Here is an 18034-nt window from a genome sequence, read left to right on the forward strand (position 1 = left end):
TTTGCATTATTGGACTGATTGATCTATATCGGAAAAAAATACACAAAAGCCTGGACGAACACATGCAATGCAATGCAAAATGTGAGAGATCAAATACAGTGTTTTAAATCTTCTGTGGCACAAGCCAAACTAACCGCAGCACATATATTCTCTCACAGAGGTCGACATGTACAAAGAAGGTGAGGAGGAAGATCTCACAGAGGATGATGATCCGTCAGGTACAGTCACGTGACGTCCATCCATCTGCAAAACATTCAGGAGTCACTGGTCTTGGTTGTTTGCTCCATTCCCAGCAATTAGCGTACTGTGAAAGATGCAAAAAAGCATTAATCATATTACAAATTGCAGTATAGTTTCTATTTATGCCCAACTCTGAACTACTTTATTCAATCTCTAAAAAATATATATTTTTAAAATTGTTATCCGGGAGGGTTGTGTGCCATTTACCGAGATTTGAATTAAGAATTGTCCTTTAAATTGCAACTCAGTTTCTGAGTATAAATAAACAAATTGCCCGTTATAGAAACTTGCAATTACTGTAATTAGTATACATTAAATTAAATTAAAATAAAGAACAATAAATACATGAAAAAGTCAAATAAATAAATAAAAGTAAAATTAATCAAATTCAAAATTATGAATTTTGCCCAATATTGTTATCCAACAATCACATACATCTGGAAAAGTCATGGAAATCCATTGGTCAAAAAGTGAACCAATTTGTAGTTGAATTAAGGGCCATATAACCCCAGTGTTATGAACATTAACTCTGCTTTAATAGCGGTCAAGTCCTTTAATTGTACATTCAGTAATTCATTGTCCAGTTCATTGTATGAAAGGAAATAAGACACTAAATCTCTTAACCCTTTGACATTTCAGCTTCAGTGTTCACTCTTTTGTGCAATACATCTAATGACCCATAATCCAGCCTTTGCTTGAGAAATGTTCCTGCGAGCAATTAACCGTCAGGAAATTATTTTCATAGAGTTATCATTATGTAACATATGGAAAAGAATGGCTTAGTTGTGTTCAGCAGTTGGATTCTCAGTGGTTCTGTTAGCGCACAAAGTTTACCCGTCCCATCTCCTCAATAAAGTGCTAAATCATTGTCAAATCCAGGGAATATTTTCAGAAAAGACGCTTTTCCAGACCGAGCCCTGCTGCTAGATTGAGACTGAGTCTGAGTGCATATTGAAGTGATCACGAACGGGTCGTCATGGTCAGCAGAAGAGAGAGGAAGTGTTTGAAATGAAGAAAGATGGATTTGTGAGTTTCTGTAAAACCCAAAAATTGTTTGCATAATGCTCTCTAGACACAAGAGACGTGAATAAAAGAGTTAAAAAGGCAGTTTTTAGTTAATGCAATGGTAAATAAAATATGCATTTAAATCATGACATTGCTAGCATATTAACTGCTAATGTTAATTTTAAGGACAAAACTCAAAGCTCATGCATGGATTCAATCACTTGCTAACCACTTCAGGTGTTTCTTTCAGGACATCCTCAGCTGAGGAATTCCCGGATGCACGTGCTGTCGACCACATTTCAATTATTTGTTTAGTGCATTCTATCCTACTGCCAAAAGTGCAGTTAACATAACCTCCAGCGATTGCACATGCTCATAAACAGCTCGTCCAGACTGATGACTTCTCTAGGAATGTCATATTGTCAGTGAATTATAAACACTCCTGAGTTTCCTGTTAGCACGTAAAAAATGAGTCGCACCAACCAACATCCATTCAGAAAACCACTGTGGCAGATTTCCAAGACCAGTAAAATTCACATGCAGGGGCTGCTGTGGCCTAATGGTTATAGATTTGGACTTGTAACCCGAAGGTTGCAGGTTGGAGTCTCGGTGCTGGCAGGAGTTGTAAGTGGAAGGGAGTGAATGAATAGCGCTCTCTTCCACCCTCAATACCCACGGCTGAAGTGCCCTTGAGCAAGGCACTGAACCCCCAGTTGCTCCCGGGGCACTGGATATAGCTGCCCACTGCTCCGGGTGTGTGTTCACGGTGTGTTCACTTCTCACTGCTGTGTGTGTGCACTTGGATGGGTTAAATGCAGAGCACCAATTCCGAGTATGGGTCACCATACTTGGCAAATGTCACAACTTTCACTTTCAAAAGTGTCTACAATAAAAATCTTAAAGGAATCGTTCACCCAAAAATGAAAATTTCCTAAGATGTTCTCACCCTCAGGTCATCCAGCTGAGTTAGTCCATCACTTGTTCTTCTCTGATCCTCTGCAGTGAATGGGTGCCGTCAGAATGAGAGTCCAAACAGCTGATAAAAACAACACAATAATCCACACCACTCCAGTCCATCAGTTAATGACTTGTGAAGCCAAAAGCTGCATGTTTGTAAAAAACAAATTCATCTTTAAGGGGTTTTAACTTTAAATCATTGCCTCCGACCACATGCGAGTCCATAATCCATAATAATGCTTCCTCCAGTGAAAAATTCCTTTCCCTCTCATCTCTCACATCAAAATCCACACACATTTATTTGTTTTGAAATGTTGTTGCTTATAAATGGGGCTTTATTGGTGCATATTTCTCTCCTGATTCAGACAATATTATGGATAGAGGACTTTAGAATCAATGTTTTAAAGTTAAAAATGCCTTAATGATGGAAACGCAGCTTTTTGCTTCACATGATTACGGACTGGAGGGGTGTGGATTATTGTGATGTTTTTATCAGCTGTTTGGACTCTCATTCTGACGGCACCCATTCACTGCAGAGCATCCATTGGTGAGCAAGTGATGTAATGCTACATTTCTAGAAATGTATTCCCATGCAGAAACAAACACATCTATATCTTGGATAGCCTGAGGGTGAGTACATTTTCAACAAATTTCCATTTTGGGCTGAACTATTCCTTTAACATGAACAAGCATGTTTAAATTCTTCCCAGCTGCTATCCACATTTATTTTACAGCTCTAAACACTCACTATATGTCAACAACTGTCTCATTTGTGCCTGTTTTTTTTTTCTCCTAAGGAATTTTAGGAGAAACATCAGAGACAGAAGTTGATATGTAAATACTAGAATAACAAAACTGAGAAATCCATTAAGTGTCTCAAGTTAAAAAAAAAAAACGAAGAACAACCTTTGAGCAATGAAATTTCACCCTGGGGAACCTGATTTGTTGCTTCCTTGTTTCCTTCTTGTGTAATGAATTCCTTAGACTAAAGGCCTTTTCGTAAATCAGTCGGTCAGGTTGGAAAGGGTCAGCTCTGCCTACGAGCTTGACTTAATATTGACTGATGAATTCAATATGATCCACAATTTAATGCATTCCTTTGTGAATGATGACCATTTTCGATCTCTTTTATTAAAACGGCACTTTCCTAGAGCTTGCATGTGATTTAACCTTGACAAATAAATGTTTTGTTATATAAATGAGAGAGTCTTTAGATGAAAAAAAGGACACACAGAGTTCAGTGGAAGTTCAGAACTTATCAAATGGCTTGCTATTTTCCAATAATTCACAATGGCATGTGAAATGTAACCGTTAAAGCGTAGTGTTAAAAGTAAAATCATAATGTTTAAGACATTTTATTCCAAAGATACATTGATGCTGAAATCTCTTCAGTCATAACATAAATTTTTAAGCAAATGTGGAAGACTAATTCCATGAATTCCCTACGGATATTTTTTTTTTTTTAAGGACTGTGGTCAACGTTACTTGAAGAAACAATGCTTTGAGTTTAAAGATTTTCTTTGCATCATTTTAATGACAATTAAGCCCATTTATCCCCTAAAATACTGCAATGAATACTGTATAAAATACTGTACAAATTAAAGGCAGTACAATACATACCACCATGGTATATACTTTAATATATATATATATATATATATATATAATATATCTATATATATATATATGTATATATATATATGTATATATGTATATATATATATATATATATATATATATATATATATATATATATAGATATATATATATTATATATATATATATATATATATGTATGTATATATAATATACATTTTTCTTAAAATAAAAGGGTGCTTCTTATCAGTTATTAAATAAAAGTCATATTGTAAAAAGTCTTAAAATAGGCTTTATTTATAAAAATATATTATTTAATTTATTTATTTTTTTACAAATGTTATGCAGTACAGCATATATCACCATGGTGTATAAAAACTTTACAATTTAAATAATATACAATTGCAGAGCATTTATAAATTTTTGTTTAATTGCTTTTAAAATAAAAGTAATATTTCAAAAATATATAAATATATATATTATATAAATATAAAAAATAATCTGGGCTTTTGGATTATAATCTGAACAGCTATACATTTGCAAAGCACAAAATTCACAACATTCAAGTGTCTCAAGTAATATTAAACACAGACTCTGTTTTACTCATAAATTGAAAACCACTTTTCTAAAAAGCCTTTCAAAATGACATGATAAATTATCCTCTGGGTTTTAGATCTAAAAACTGAGAAACTCTTTGAGCTTCATTCGCTTCTGAAGTTTAAAGCTCTGTAATTGGACTGATGATGCTGACAGACTAAACAAATGTGTCATACTGGCAGAGAACATTAAGTTTCCACATGAAGCCCCGGGAATGAAACCACACAGCCCTGCTTCAGCAGCTCATCTGTCCTCTGCCAAACGCACAGTCTTAGTTTGCATCTTTTTGGGATAAACCCTATTTTGAATTTTGCCTTTCTGTAAATGTAACCATTTACAGATGTGAAGATGCACTCAAATAGTCCTCAGTGAGGAATCTGTGTCCTTGTGTTTAGATCATGTGGAATTTACACTTTCGATGGTCTAAATAGTACTGGAGAGCTAGAGGCTATAAAATTATTTTTACACTGGGAATCTCACAAAAACGTATCCTGGTCACATTTCATCACAATCAAAAGAAAAATATGGGATGTTGTTTTCAGTCGTTCTGATTTTTTCTCAAAGCTGATTCCTACTAGATTTTTTTTTTTTATTTTATATATATTTTTTTATGAAACAAACTTCTTCATAAAATACTTCACAAATTAATCAAATATTTTAAAATATATTTTATTGTAAAATAATATTTTATTTAAAAACACATCTAAAATATTTTATATTATATATTTGCACTGTGATGATATATTCTGGACAATTAAACATTTACAATTAATTAATGCATCAGGACATTTTAATTTTAAGTTTTAATAATAATAATTATTTTCAAAGCTGATTTTCATTAGATTCTTAATACAGTAATGCTTTAAAAATGTAATACTTTTACATTTGTTAAAATGTAAGCATAAATGACAAACTAAACAAATATTTAATATTGGCAGAGCACAATGTTTTCACATCAAGAAAAAAACACTTAAATATAAAATAGTGTAAAATATATATTTTTTTAATAAAAAATGTTTTTTATATATATATATATATATATATATATATATATATATATATATATATATATAATATATATATATATATATATATAAGCATTTTATAAAATAAATATAAAGTATTTGTATCTATATTAATTTCCCAAAAACAGATTCTTATTAAATTCTTAGTACTGTAATGCTTTAATAATGTAATTGATTTTTTTTAAATTAAGAAATAGAAGCAGTACAATAAAGACCACTGTGCATTCACACGCTTTTTTAATAAAATAATTGCATAATACAAAATTATATAATTATTAGATAAAATAATAAATACGTGTGAATAAATAAATGTAAATAAAAGAATAAATAAATAATTTATTTTATATAATAATAAATTATTATATAAAATAAAAAATAAATGTGCAATATTTTTCCTCACATCACAGTTACGGTAATAAGCAAAAAATAAAACTAAACTAAAAATTGACTATTTCATAAAAAAAAATAAAAAAACGTTTTTTCTTTTGATTTTGAGGGTAAATATTGCATATACATGTTCTTCACAGGTTTTGTGAGACTCACAGCAGGCTTACAGACAGTCTGCATGAGCTTTAGAGTGGGTGACATCATAATGTTATTCTGACTAGCAGGGCATAAAGAAAACACAGCTGTAATTGCATTAGCTGAACCATCCAGACACACATGACCTCCTCTGCACTGATGCTGCAGGCAAACACAACTGTCTAATTACAGGATCATCTCTCTTCCTTCCTCAGAGGAAAGTAAGAGGGATATTGTACTGCGTGACTATCAGATGGAGGTGGCGAGACCAGCTCTGGAGGAAAAGAACATCATCATCTGCCTCCCTACAGGAAGTGGGAAAACCAGAGTTGCTGTGTATATCACTAAGAAACATTTGGAGAGGAAGAAGCAGATGGGACAACCGGGGAAAGTTGTTGTTTTGGTCAACAAGGTGCAGCACAGCCGTCTATTTACTGCAAATAAACATATACATATAATAGTGGCAATATTATAAACAGTAAAAAAGTATTAATAATAATTTAAATTGCAGTATTAATTAAGAATAAAGTACAAGACATTCTCTGATTCATTTTGGTTAAATTTTTTATTATTTAATTTTTTTTTTTTTTTTTTTTGTTAAACGCCAAACATGTTTCATCAAATTCTTACAGGACCAAATGATCTTGGTATCAGTCAAAAACAAATATTTATATTGATCTTATTTATTTTATTAAAACCAAATGACACTGGAATCATTAAAGTCTTCATTTAAATATTTGCATTTATTTAAATTTATATTTAACAAACATTTCTCATCAAATTCTTACAAGGCAAAATAATCTTGGTATATATCAAATACTTTTATTTATTAAAATACTTTTTTTTATTGATTTTACTCATTTTATTTGTTAAAAAATGTTTATATTGATTATATTTTATTAAAAACTCTACATTCTATAAAAAATACTTTTCTCATTAAATTCTTACAAGGCAACATAATCTTGGTAGCTGTACATTATTTATTTTAATATCTTATTTATTAAAATAAATATTTATATCGATTTTTATTTATTTATTTATTTGATTAAAACTCAAAAAAAATCTCATCAAATTTTTACAAGGCCAAATGATTTTGGTTTCTACAATAATTTTAAGATGAGCTCTCACTTTTTCAACAATTGACTCATTTGTGTTTATTCTTATTCTTCTGAGCTATAACCAAGCAACTTTTGAGTAATAACAATCTTTACTGCCCAGACTGATTAGTTCAGCAAGTACTGAGCTAGAGGCTTTTAGGTCTCTGAAAAAGAAAAAAATAATAGAAACCTGATGATTTCAAGTGTTTGCTGTAGCAGTGGAGGGGCTTTTTGTCCTGCTGAATCATGTCTTGAACTTATTAAAAAGATCCTTATCAGCAGAAGTGTGGTGCAAACATACAACTCAGCACTTCAGTGATATGATCACAAAAAAATGCCATGCGACCAACCAGAAAAGTCTTGCAACTTCTCTGAAATCATGTAATAATGTTTTATGATTTCTTTGCAGGTTCCCCTGGTCGAGCAGCACTACAAGGCCGAGTTCGGGCGGTTTCTAAAGCACCAGTACTCAGTGGAGCGGGTCAGCGGAGCCTCGCAGCTCAAAATCTCCTTCCCACAAATCATCGAGCAAAATGACATCATCATCTGCACAGCACAGATTCTGGAAAACTCTTTGGCCAAAGCCAAGAACGGTGATGAGGACGGGATCAAATTATCACGTAGGTCACATTTTCCTTCCCTCGAAATGATCAAACAATCATTTCAACACTCTCAAAGAGGCAGAGTCCAGTCAAATGGGTTCAGCCTCTGTTAGACGTTGAAAGGAGACCGGAGCTCCTCCTCTGAGGTTTCATGTGACAGTGTTTTCCCATCAGTCTTTGCTGGCAGTTTCGGCTCTCTTGTGAGTCTCTCTGGCAGCGTCCGCCGCAAGGTGGGATTCCTCCTCTGTGGCATATGCTGTTTGTTGCCCCCCCTCCCCTCGTTTTACTCTTAAACCCTTTTTTCCGTCCACATGTCTGGCTGATCAAATTCAGTGGAGATTTGCTGTCAGTTTCAGAGTTTGAGTTCCATTTCATCTCCCACTCCAGCCCTGAGGGGCCAAACAGGCAGCACCTTTAAAGTCTGATTTGTAAAACATGGCCCCATCACCCACCGCCTCTCTGTCAGTGTGTGAAATGCAGACTACCTTTTTTTCCCCCTAGAGACCCCTGGGAATGCCAGAAGGCGGCACAAAAACGCCTGTAAACTGAGCCGGTGAGAGTGGACTGGAGGTTTACAGCACCCGCTTTTGTTGATTAGAAACACATGCTAGAAAAAAAATGATGGAATTTGCGTGTAAGGACTATGAACAGTGTATTATTAACGTGTTTCATGTAGACAGTCGGCTGGTGATTAATTGTCATAAAAATAACTGCAAATAAAGGGATAGCTCACCCAAAAATTATGTTTTGAAGCATTATAGGGACATTTTTTTTAATTCCGGTTTATTCAGTTTACAATTTTCTAGACTCTTTTTTTAATGGTTACATTAAAAATATGTACCAAAAACATGTCTAATTAATTTAAAACTTTACACAATTTAACAGTACTTTATTAAAAGTTTAACAAAAAGTAAATTTTTAAGGCCCTATCAAAAAAACTTTTTTTCTCTCTCATATTCAGTTTTATTTTTACCAAATTCTGTGTTTTCCATTAATTTTCTGGATTCCATTTTAATGGTTTCATTAAATGTTAATAATCAAAAGTAAAAAAAAATATTTATTATTATTATTATTATTATTATTATTATTATTATTATTATTTTCTTTATTTTTCAGAAATACTGTGATGTGTATTTACATTTTTCTGGTAAATAAATTTTGGTAAATAATTTTTCTTGCAAATAATCCTTGAAAATAATGTTTAATAATAATTTTATTAGTAGTAGTAGTAGTACTACTATCATTAAATTAAGTAATATATTTCTGTCACAGTTTCTTAAAGTTAAACCAAACTTTTATTTTGAAGGGTTGCTGTGAAGGCCTTTACGTTTCTGTTTGTATATGATATGATAGTTTTTTCTCAAAAGAAATGGTAAAATGCTCATGAAGTGACTCTCAGAGCAGTTCTAGAGGAAATGTTCATGTGTTCATATATTGAGTACAGTACGTCTGCGCCATTCATTCACACAGAAACACGCAGAACATACAGGATTAATGTTTAAATACTATTTTTATTCATCCAAAATTTGGCAAATTCCGTGACATTCTGTGTTGTACAGTAAATTCCTTTTTTTTTTCTTTTTTTTTTGTGGATTCATAGGGTCCTAGAATTAGAATAAGTTAATGATTAATTTTTGGGTGAACTATCCCTTTAAGATAAGACACTGCAAGGTGAATAGGGTAAAAATTAACTAATAGGTTATCACTATACTTTCCACAGTTGATTTTTTTGAATGTTTAAATATGCAAATAAAGCATTATCTACCCAAATGTGAACTAATTTGCATGCATTTCCAGAACAGAAAGACATTAGACAAATCCAGGTTCATAATTCTTGCTTCATTTTGTACATACTAGAGTTAAAGGTAATCACTCCATTAATCACTCTATAAATTAGAAAATACTGTCAACAGTCCGAAAACAAATTCACCATAATAAATTGTTATATAAAATCAGGTGATTTATATTTGAACAAGCCCCTTTGTAGAAACCTTCATAATACAGATAAGAATAAAACTGTAAATTTGGGTGTACAGTATGCAAGTGCTGCTGAAGTGGAGATTTCAGACTCAAAATTAGAAAAAAATAAATTAATTAATTTTGAGAAAATGCACTTTTAAAGATATGCATTGTAATTGAAATCTACAGAAACAAACAGATAAGGTGTAATAAAAGTGTTTCTTTTTAATGTTTTCTTTCTACTAGTTTGAAAGACGACTTTATGAAAGGGAAATAGACCAAAATCTAAAAATTGACCAGTGCATGAAAAAAAAAAAGGTTTTGCATGTAGTATCCTGTACATTTATTCACATTAAACTTGGAATCAAACAATAAAATTAAATTAAATCCAATGTAAAGATATAATGCACTAGAAAGTTATTAATCATTTTAAATATTAAAATATTAAGATTATTTTCCTGTATCTATGGTAAGTAGACGCTGAACTGAATAAATTCTGATTTTCCATTCTGATTCAATTCCTATATACTTGCAGAGTTCACTCTGATGGTTATTGACGAATGCCACCACACGAAGAAGGGCGGTGTGTATAACCACATCATGATTCGCTACCTAAGTCAAAAACACAAGAACCAGCTCCTGAAGAAGCAGGAGAAGAGTCCAGTTCCGCTCCCTCAGATTCTGGGTCTGACGGCCTCACCTGGTGTGGGAGGAGCCATGAACCAGCAGATGGCAGAGGAACACATTCTCCAGGTAATATCAACAGTGCTTCTTCAGCTTCTGCGCTGTTCTGGTAGTCTACAGTGATACAGCAAAGACCAAACATGTTATCTGAGTTGTGATATTGCAAGCAACACATCTTTCTATTGCACAGAAGACAGCAAGGACGCATTAAGTCAAAAGTGAGAGTAAAGACATTTATAATATTTCAAAAGATTTCTGTCCCAAACAAATGCTTTGAACTCTCTATTAATCCTGGAAAAAATGCATCACAGTTTCCACAAAAAATATGAAGCAGTTTTCAACATTGATAATAATATTAGAATGATTTCCGAAGGATCATGTGACACTGAAGACTGGAGTAATGATGCTGAAAATTCAGCTTTGCATCGCGGGAATAATTTAAATTTATAACATATTCCAACAGAAAATATGTTATATGTTTTTTTTTCTGTATTTTTAATCAAATAAATGGTGAGCAAAAGAAATGTCTGAAAAACATTTAAAAAATGAGTAATGCTTTATAATAAGGTCTCAATTATTAGCATTATTTAACATGAACTAACAATGAACAATATAATATGTTGTTCATTGTTAGTTCATGTTAACTAATGCTAATAATTGAGACCTTATTATAAAGCATTGTATTATTAAGCATATTATTTGACAGCATTAACCTTTGTTAATGTTAGTTAATAAAATATTCATGTTAGTTCACAGTGCATTAACTGAGTACAAGTAAATGTTGAAATTAACATTAAGATAACTAAACACTGTACAAGCATTGTTATGGTATTGTTCGTACTTTCCTTAAAAGTACTACAAGAACCTAAAGTCTGGAATACATTGCATGACTTTTGGCTCCAATTTACAGTCTGCAGAGGCTGGCGCTAGTTACACAAACTCAGATCAAGTCTGCAGATTTGAGAAAATCAGGTGTATGATGATCAGACTCCTAATTTATAAGCTTCAGACTCTGATTCTATCCAGTCAGAGGATATCAAACACGTTTGACATTTTCAGCCGGTTTTAGAACATACATTGTTTTCAATTGTCATGTGTCTCCTAGCACACATATTTCTGCATGAGCTTGTTGTGATGGGAACGACTTGAAAGTCTGGTAGTGTGTGATCCTCAGCCATTTATTAGTGTATGATAGCCAGTTTTTCCTCTGTGACTATTTACAAAGTCAGTAATAATGATGTCTAGTGTTTTAAAAACTGTTCAGATCTTAAAAGTCATGTAGTGTATTCCAGCCTTTAGTTCTTGAATGGAATTTTAAAGGAGCTGAAATGATTAAGTGGAAGCAAATTGTTAAAGTCTTTACAATTCCCATGCCTACAGCAATGTGCATGTCACATGCTATGAGAACAAAGCTGAGCAAATCCACATGTTAGCGAATGCACACACGTTTTCAAAACACACACTGTAAAATGTACAAATTCCAGATTCTGCTTCACCAAAAAAAAAAAAAAAAAAAAACCTTCCTAAGCGTTTTTCTCTAATCTTTTCCACACACACACCCACCCACCTCTCCCACATCTCTTAATGTTTTCTCCATCGCAAAGCTGTTTCCAATGTTCCACGCAGCCCCTGTGCTGAAGGCAGCTATAAACCTCCGCATGCCTTTCATGCTTCTCCAGTCAGGACCCTGCATCACATTATTACTCTGCTGGCCTGCTTCACCATGAATCTTTATGACAACAGCACCAAAGTGCCAAGAGAAACTCATTTGCATTTGATTCCTAGGTCAGAAAATAGGGTTAAGATAGGGTTTCCTTAAAAAAATAAAATTAAATAAAAAATAATTTCAAGACATTAACAGATCTTTAAATGTATGTGCATTTGAAGTGGAACAACAAAAATGCAAACAACAAACACTGTACAGCACAACCAATGTAGTCTGATTCACAATCAAATGGATATTTTTACTAAACGAGTCAAAAAGTGATTCTAACTGAAATTCAATGACAATATATAGACAAAACAAATGTTTTGCTATTTAGTCATTCAAGGTCAGTTCAAGTCCAAGGATGTGCGATGCTATTGATCATTTCACAGTTTATCTGTTAGCCTTGTCTAAACTGGAACTGTGTAGTATGTCAGTAGTATGTCTCATTATTTTGATTCATTACAGATCTGTGCAAACCTAGATGCTTTCACAATAAAAACAACGACTTTCAAAGAAGAGGAAGCCAAAACACCCTACAAAAGGATTGCAAGAGCAGAAGAGAGGAAGGAGGTAATTTTACTTCATGTGTGTCACTGATTAAACCTCATGTGAAGTGTGTCATTTCTGCTCCAGGTTTCTGTTTAAAGGGAGTGACGTGACATACAGCCAAGTATAGTGCCCATACTCAGAATTTGTGCTCAGCATTTAGTGTTTTTGGCGGCCTGTTTTAATTTTAGTTTTAGTCTAGTCTTTGTGTGAAGCAGTCATTTTAGTTTTTATTAGTCACGTTCATACTCTTTTTAGTCTAGTCTAGTTTTGGTCGACGAAAACTGATGACAATTTAGTCTAGTTTTAGTCAATGAAAATGGTATTTTAGTCTCTTTTTAGTAATGCAATTCTATTTAACCCAGTCAATATAGTACTAGTACCTAGAAGTATACTGCGCAGTGTGACCTGATGCAGCACTGAAGTAAGACACAGGCAACAGAAATACTGCAAAATAATAATAATAATAACGCGACTAAATGAGACGAACTAACGTTAAAACATTTTGTTTCATCTCGTTTTGGTCAACGAAAATGAAGAGACATTTTAGCATAGTTTTTATTTTGTAAACCACATTTAATCTCGTTTTTATTCATCAACAATATTGCATTATACATTTAATTATAGTCATCGTCACATGACCAGCATTTACATTGCGTCTCGTCTCATTTTCGTCACGTTATAAAGGTTCGTTGACGATGATATTTAGTCATAATTTTCGTTGACGAAAGCAACACTATCTGCATTTAACCCATCCAAAGTGCACACACACAGCAGTGAACACACACACACCGTGAACACACACCCAGAGCAGTGGGCAGCCATTTACGCTGCGGCACCCGGGGAGCAGTTGGGGGTTCGGTGCCTTGCTCAAGGACACCTCAGTCGTGGTATTGCCGGCCCGAGACTCAAACCCACAACCTTATGGTTAGGAGTCAAACTCTCTAACCATTAGGCCACGACTTCCCCGTTTGTCAGGGGCTGGATTTAAAAAACATTCTTAAGAATTAAATTCTTCTTTACTGCTATTTTTTTTCTTACTTAAGAAAAAAGGCAAGCTGTGTATATTTTATACTCCCAAAATACTTCTTAAAGGGATAGTTCACCCAAAAAATGCAAATTCTGTCATCATTTACTGAACACTCAAGTTTATGCGAACCTGTATGAATTCCTTTCTTCTGTTGAACACACAAAAAAATTTTTTTGAAGAATGTTGGTTATCAAATAGTTGATGGATGCCATTGACTTTTATACTATTTTTTCTCCCCTTGATATTATGGAAGTCAATGAGGTCCATCAACTTTTTTTTAATTTTCAGGTGAACTATCCCTTTAAGAAAGTTCTTATCTGTTTTTCAAGATTGTTCTTATGACAAAACTTAAGAAAATTTTATAAAAATATTCTTTAAAATCATTGTAAATGAGTTCTTAAAGATAAAAAAATTCCAACTTGTCTTAAATCCCCAAAGGTAAGATGTTAAATACATTTACTGGGTTGTTTCAAACTAATTTTTCATTAGCGAGTTTTCTAAAAGAACAGACATACAAACACAAAGCCTGTCACAAAAAGGATTTTTTTTTTCTGTTCTTTCTTTTTTTTTTTTTTTTTTTTTAAAGAAAATATTTGAGAACTGCTTAAGTTTTTTTTTTTTTTTTTTTTTTGAGAATTGCACTTAGGAACATTCTTAAAAACTTCTTGGAATTGACAGTAGGTTAAGAAATGTATTTTTCCGACCACGGATTCACTAAACATTCTTAAGAATAAACAAAACAAAACAAAAAAATAAACTGCTATTGTTGGGAACTGTTCCTAAGATTTTCTTTTTTTAAATAATTGTAAATAACCTTCTAAAGTTCGGATAACCTCCAACTTGCCCCAGAAGTTAACTGTTGTGATTAAGCATTACAGCATTGCACTACCTACATACAGTACAGAATAATACATATCATATAGGGATGTGCTTTAGTAATGATAAATAATGTAAACGATCAAGTTTCGATGATTATGTGACTTTCTGGTGAATTCGAAGATAGCATTATATAACAACTCACTGACTAGTCAAATCGGGACCCTGTTTTTTTAAATGTACCTGTATAATTATGACTTAACTTTCGGCAGCATTCAGCACATATGAAAGCAGCCATACACAGTGCAAGAAAGATGGAGCGCAAATGAATGCAACAGACATTTTTAAAAAAAATAACTATCAATACAATGCATTAAAAATGAAAATACTATGTGTTTGAGTTTACCAGCCAGTCTTTGTCAAGAACCGCAATACAATCAGATAACACCAAAGCATACCTTTTTCTTCTTAAGAAAAAAATAAAAAGACATTATTAAGAAAATAAGCGTGTTCTTAAGATTTGCACTTAAGAACATTCTTCTTGAAATTTATCTTAAACAGTCATGATTTTTGCAATTATTTTTGGTGCCACTAGTAGCGCAAAAATCACACACTTCATATGTAATACTTGATTAAATATTTCAAGAAAAATCTGTATAAACTAACAATACAAAAACTTAAAGACTTAAAGTTCTTGCCTTAATACAGGAAAGCATACATACTCTTCTGCTATGATGCTGGTATATTTAATAGATGAGGATAATTTCAAAACGTGACACAATAAAAACCTTCTGTGTCTATGGCATGTTAAAGGACCCCTTCGGAGACGTGATCAAGAAGATAATGGATGAAATCCACACACATGCAGACCTGAAGCCCCTCTGTGATCCCGGCACACAATACTATGAACAGTGGGTCGTACAGAAAGAGCAGAACGGTGAGTTTACTGCCTTCTACAAAGACATTCAGATACATGGAGGTTTACTGGGTCATTGGAAACTGGGAAATATCTGGAAAAAGTGATGAAAATTACCATTTTAAAGGCATCATATAAATTTCCATAAATACAAATTCCTGGTTGCACCACAAAAACACAGTCTCAAACCTTCTTTTATGAGCTGTGACGTCAAAGGCAGCAGACAGAGAAAATATAAGACCATTAAACAGTCTCTTATTAAATTATAAATAAATATCTGCAATATACAGTATATGCTGCTTAAATATAATTATTTTTGCATACTTCAGAACAGCTGTAAAAACAAAGTCTTTTTGTGGCCAGATAGTGTATTAACAATGTCTAACAGCTAATGGGGAGATCAGCCAAACCACTCGAATGTATTTGAGAAGAAATTTAAATCTGAACATTTTTATCTTGCACACTTATTTTGATCTTGTCTTACACACTTATTCAGTTCAACTGTATAAATATATTATTTCCAAAAACCCAGTGACCACTGGATCTTAGCAAAGCTCTTACTAAAATGTGGTTTCTCTTTGTGTGTCTTCTGCCTCCTGCCTTCTTTGCAGAAACCATGATTAACCACCATATTGTTGAAGTCATGATAAGAATTTCATATACAGTCATGCAATCACATGAAATGTCACAATAAGCCACAGTAATAACCGTCTCTTTCCTGTTTTGAAAGGAAGCAACTATTATTTCAATGTGACTTGCAACAAAGTTTCTCAACTGTGTTCAGACATTCAGAATCAGACCCAGATCCAGTAGTTATACAAAATGATAGAGTATATTATTTTAGTACTTGAAATTAAGTAAAATGAAAATGTAAAAAAATATTGCCTTGGCAAATACCTGAAATAAAATAGATTAATGTTTTTTTATATTCAATTTTATTTCAATTAAAGTTTATTTTACTTCAAATAATATCTTTTATGGTTTGAGTTGTATATTGAGTTAACGTTAAAGGGATACTCCATCCCAAAATGAAAATTTTATCATTAATCACTTACCCCCATGTCGTTCCAAACCCGTAAAAGCTATGTTCGTCTTCGGAACACAATTTAGGATATTTTGGATGAAAACAGGGAGGCTTGAGACTGTCCCATAGACTGCCAAATAAATAACAGTGTCAAGGTCCATAAAAGGTATGAAAAGCATTGTCAGAATACTCCATCTGCCATCAGTAATTCAACCATAACGTTATGAAGCGACGAGAATACTTTTTGTACACGAAGAAAACAAAAATAATGACTTTATTCAACAATTCCTCTCCCCTGTGTCTCTCCAAATCAGCGTAGCACCATTTTGACAAATCTGACTAGTACGCAAGCACACCACAGGATACGTTTGTTACATGTGTTTACGCTTTGGTTTGAAAGCAAACAGCGCATCGGTGCACAAGGCTGACACAGAAGAGCGTACGGCATCTGCGTACTGCTCAGAATTGCCAAAATGCAGCAAGCATTATATAGCATGGAAACATACGCAACACTCCTTCCCTTTTCTCATGTCCTTTTCGAACACATCCAATAGCGCTGTGCTATAAGCAAGTGCAGAACGAAGCTGCTTGGCGAGCACAGCTCTGAAGTGCACGTACTGAGGGTTATAAGTCTGAGCTAACAATGAGACCCAAGCCACCTAGGCTGAGGACTACATAACAAAACCTAACCTTTGTCCATAGGACAAATCCGTGCCTGCAGGGCAGGGACATCCAAGATATAAAACCTGGCAAAGGTAAATGGTGACAACAAGCCAGTGGCCACACAGATATCACCAATAAAAAGAGTGGATTAGGACCCTGCTCATCCTCTGAAATGGGAATGCTCTGAACATAGTGGAGAACACTTTAGCCGTGTCTTGGTTTGAGGATGACTCTACAGGCCCAAACTCAGACATGAAGCACTGACCGACAGTGCTTGCAGGACACCCACTTGCTTGACCGACGCTAACAAAAGGAGGGCAGTCTTAAGCAACAGAGGCTGCAAGTCGGCTGACTGGAGCAGCTCTGAGGACAAAAGATAAGTCGTTTCTGCCAACTGACTGGCCAGCCACGAGAGAATAATTCTTTGTGCATGGAAAGGTGCGCCCCTTATCCATCAGCTATTGTAGAAAGGTTAGCATGTAGGACACGTCACAAGAGCACAGGTCCTCATTTGAGCTGCACACCCATCAGAGAAGACTGATCATTAAAGGCATAAAGACGTCTTGAAGATGGAGCTCTAGCCTCCAAAATGGTATTAGTTACACTCACAGGGAGCTGCAAAGAATCCTGTTGAGGGGCCAAACATGAAGGCTCCACAGCTCTGGCCAGGGATGCCAAATCATGCCCTTCACTTGCGAGAGCAGGTCCTTCCTCAGTGGTAGTGGCCAAGGGGCAGCCAATAGCAGCTGAATAAACTCCGGGAACCACATCTGATTCCTCTAGATTGGGGCCACCAGGAGGACTGAGCATCTGACTTCACAGATCCATCTGATGACCTGAGGAAGCAGGGAAACCTGGGGAAAGGCCTACAGGCAAGCTCTGGGCCAATTGTGAGCCAGAGCATCTTGCTGTTTCGAAAAGAAAACTGGGCAGTGAAAGTTGTCTTCTGAGGTGAAGAGATTAACCTCTGCCCTGCCAAAGACAGACCAGATCATTTGAACCGTTTGGGGATGTAGTCTCCATTCTCCTGGAGCCACATTGTCCCTG

At 34.1% G+C, this 18034-nt stretch overlaps 1 protein-coding gene and 1 long non-coding RNA gene across 2 annotated transcripts in view; one reads left to right on the forward strand and one right to left on the reverse strand.

Moving 5' to 3' along the window:
- Window positions 1-18034, reverse strand: part of LOC109072593 — a 61481-nt gene that overhangs the window by 39195 nt on the left and 4252 nt on the right. The window contains exons 2-3 of the long non-coding RNA XR_006160868.1: window positions 10301-10398; window positions 199-304 (exon numbers count right to left, since the gene is read on the reverse strand). This is a non-coding gene — a long non-coding RNA (uncharacterized LOC109072593). The remainder of the gene's footprint in view (window positions 1-198; window positions 305-10300; window positions 10399-18034) is intronic.
- LOC109072590 (interferon-induced helicase C domain-containing protein 1-like) overlaps window positions 1-18034 on the forward strand; it is a 28885-nt gene that overhangs the window by 3837 nt on the left and 7014 nt on the right. Inside the window, exons 4-9 of the mRNA XM_019088820.2 lie at window positions 159-218; window positions 6158-6354; window positions 7449-7659; window positions 10136-10353; window positions 12458-12562; window positions 15198-15321. Of these exons, the coding sequence (XP_018944365.2) occupies window positions 159-218; window positions 6158-6354; window positions 7449-7659; window positions 10136-10353; window positions 12458-12562; window positions 15198-15321 (915 nt within the window). The remainder of the gene's footprint in view (window positions 1-158; window positions 219-6157; window positions 6355-7448; window positions 7660-10135; window positions 10354-12457; window positions 12563-15197; window positions 15322-18034) is intronic.

Source organism: Cyprinus carpio, chromosome A9 (assembly GCF_018340385.1).
Source record: "Cyprinus carpio isolate SPL01 chromosome A9, ASM1834038v1, whole genome shotgun sequence".
Classification (NCBI taxonomy): Eukaryota; Metazoa; Chordata; class Actinopteri; order Cypriniformes; family Cyprinidae; genus Cyprinus; species Cyprinus carpio.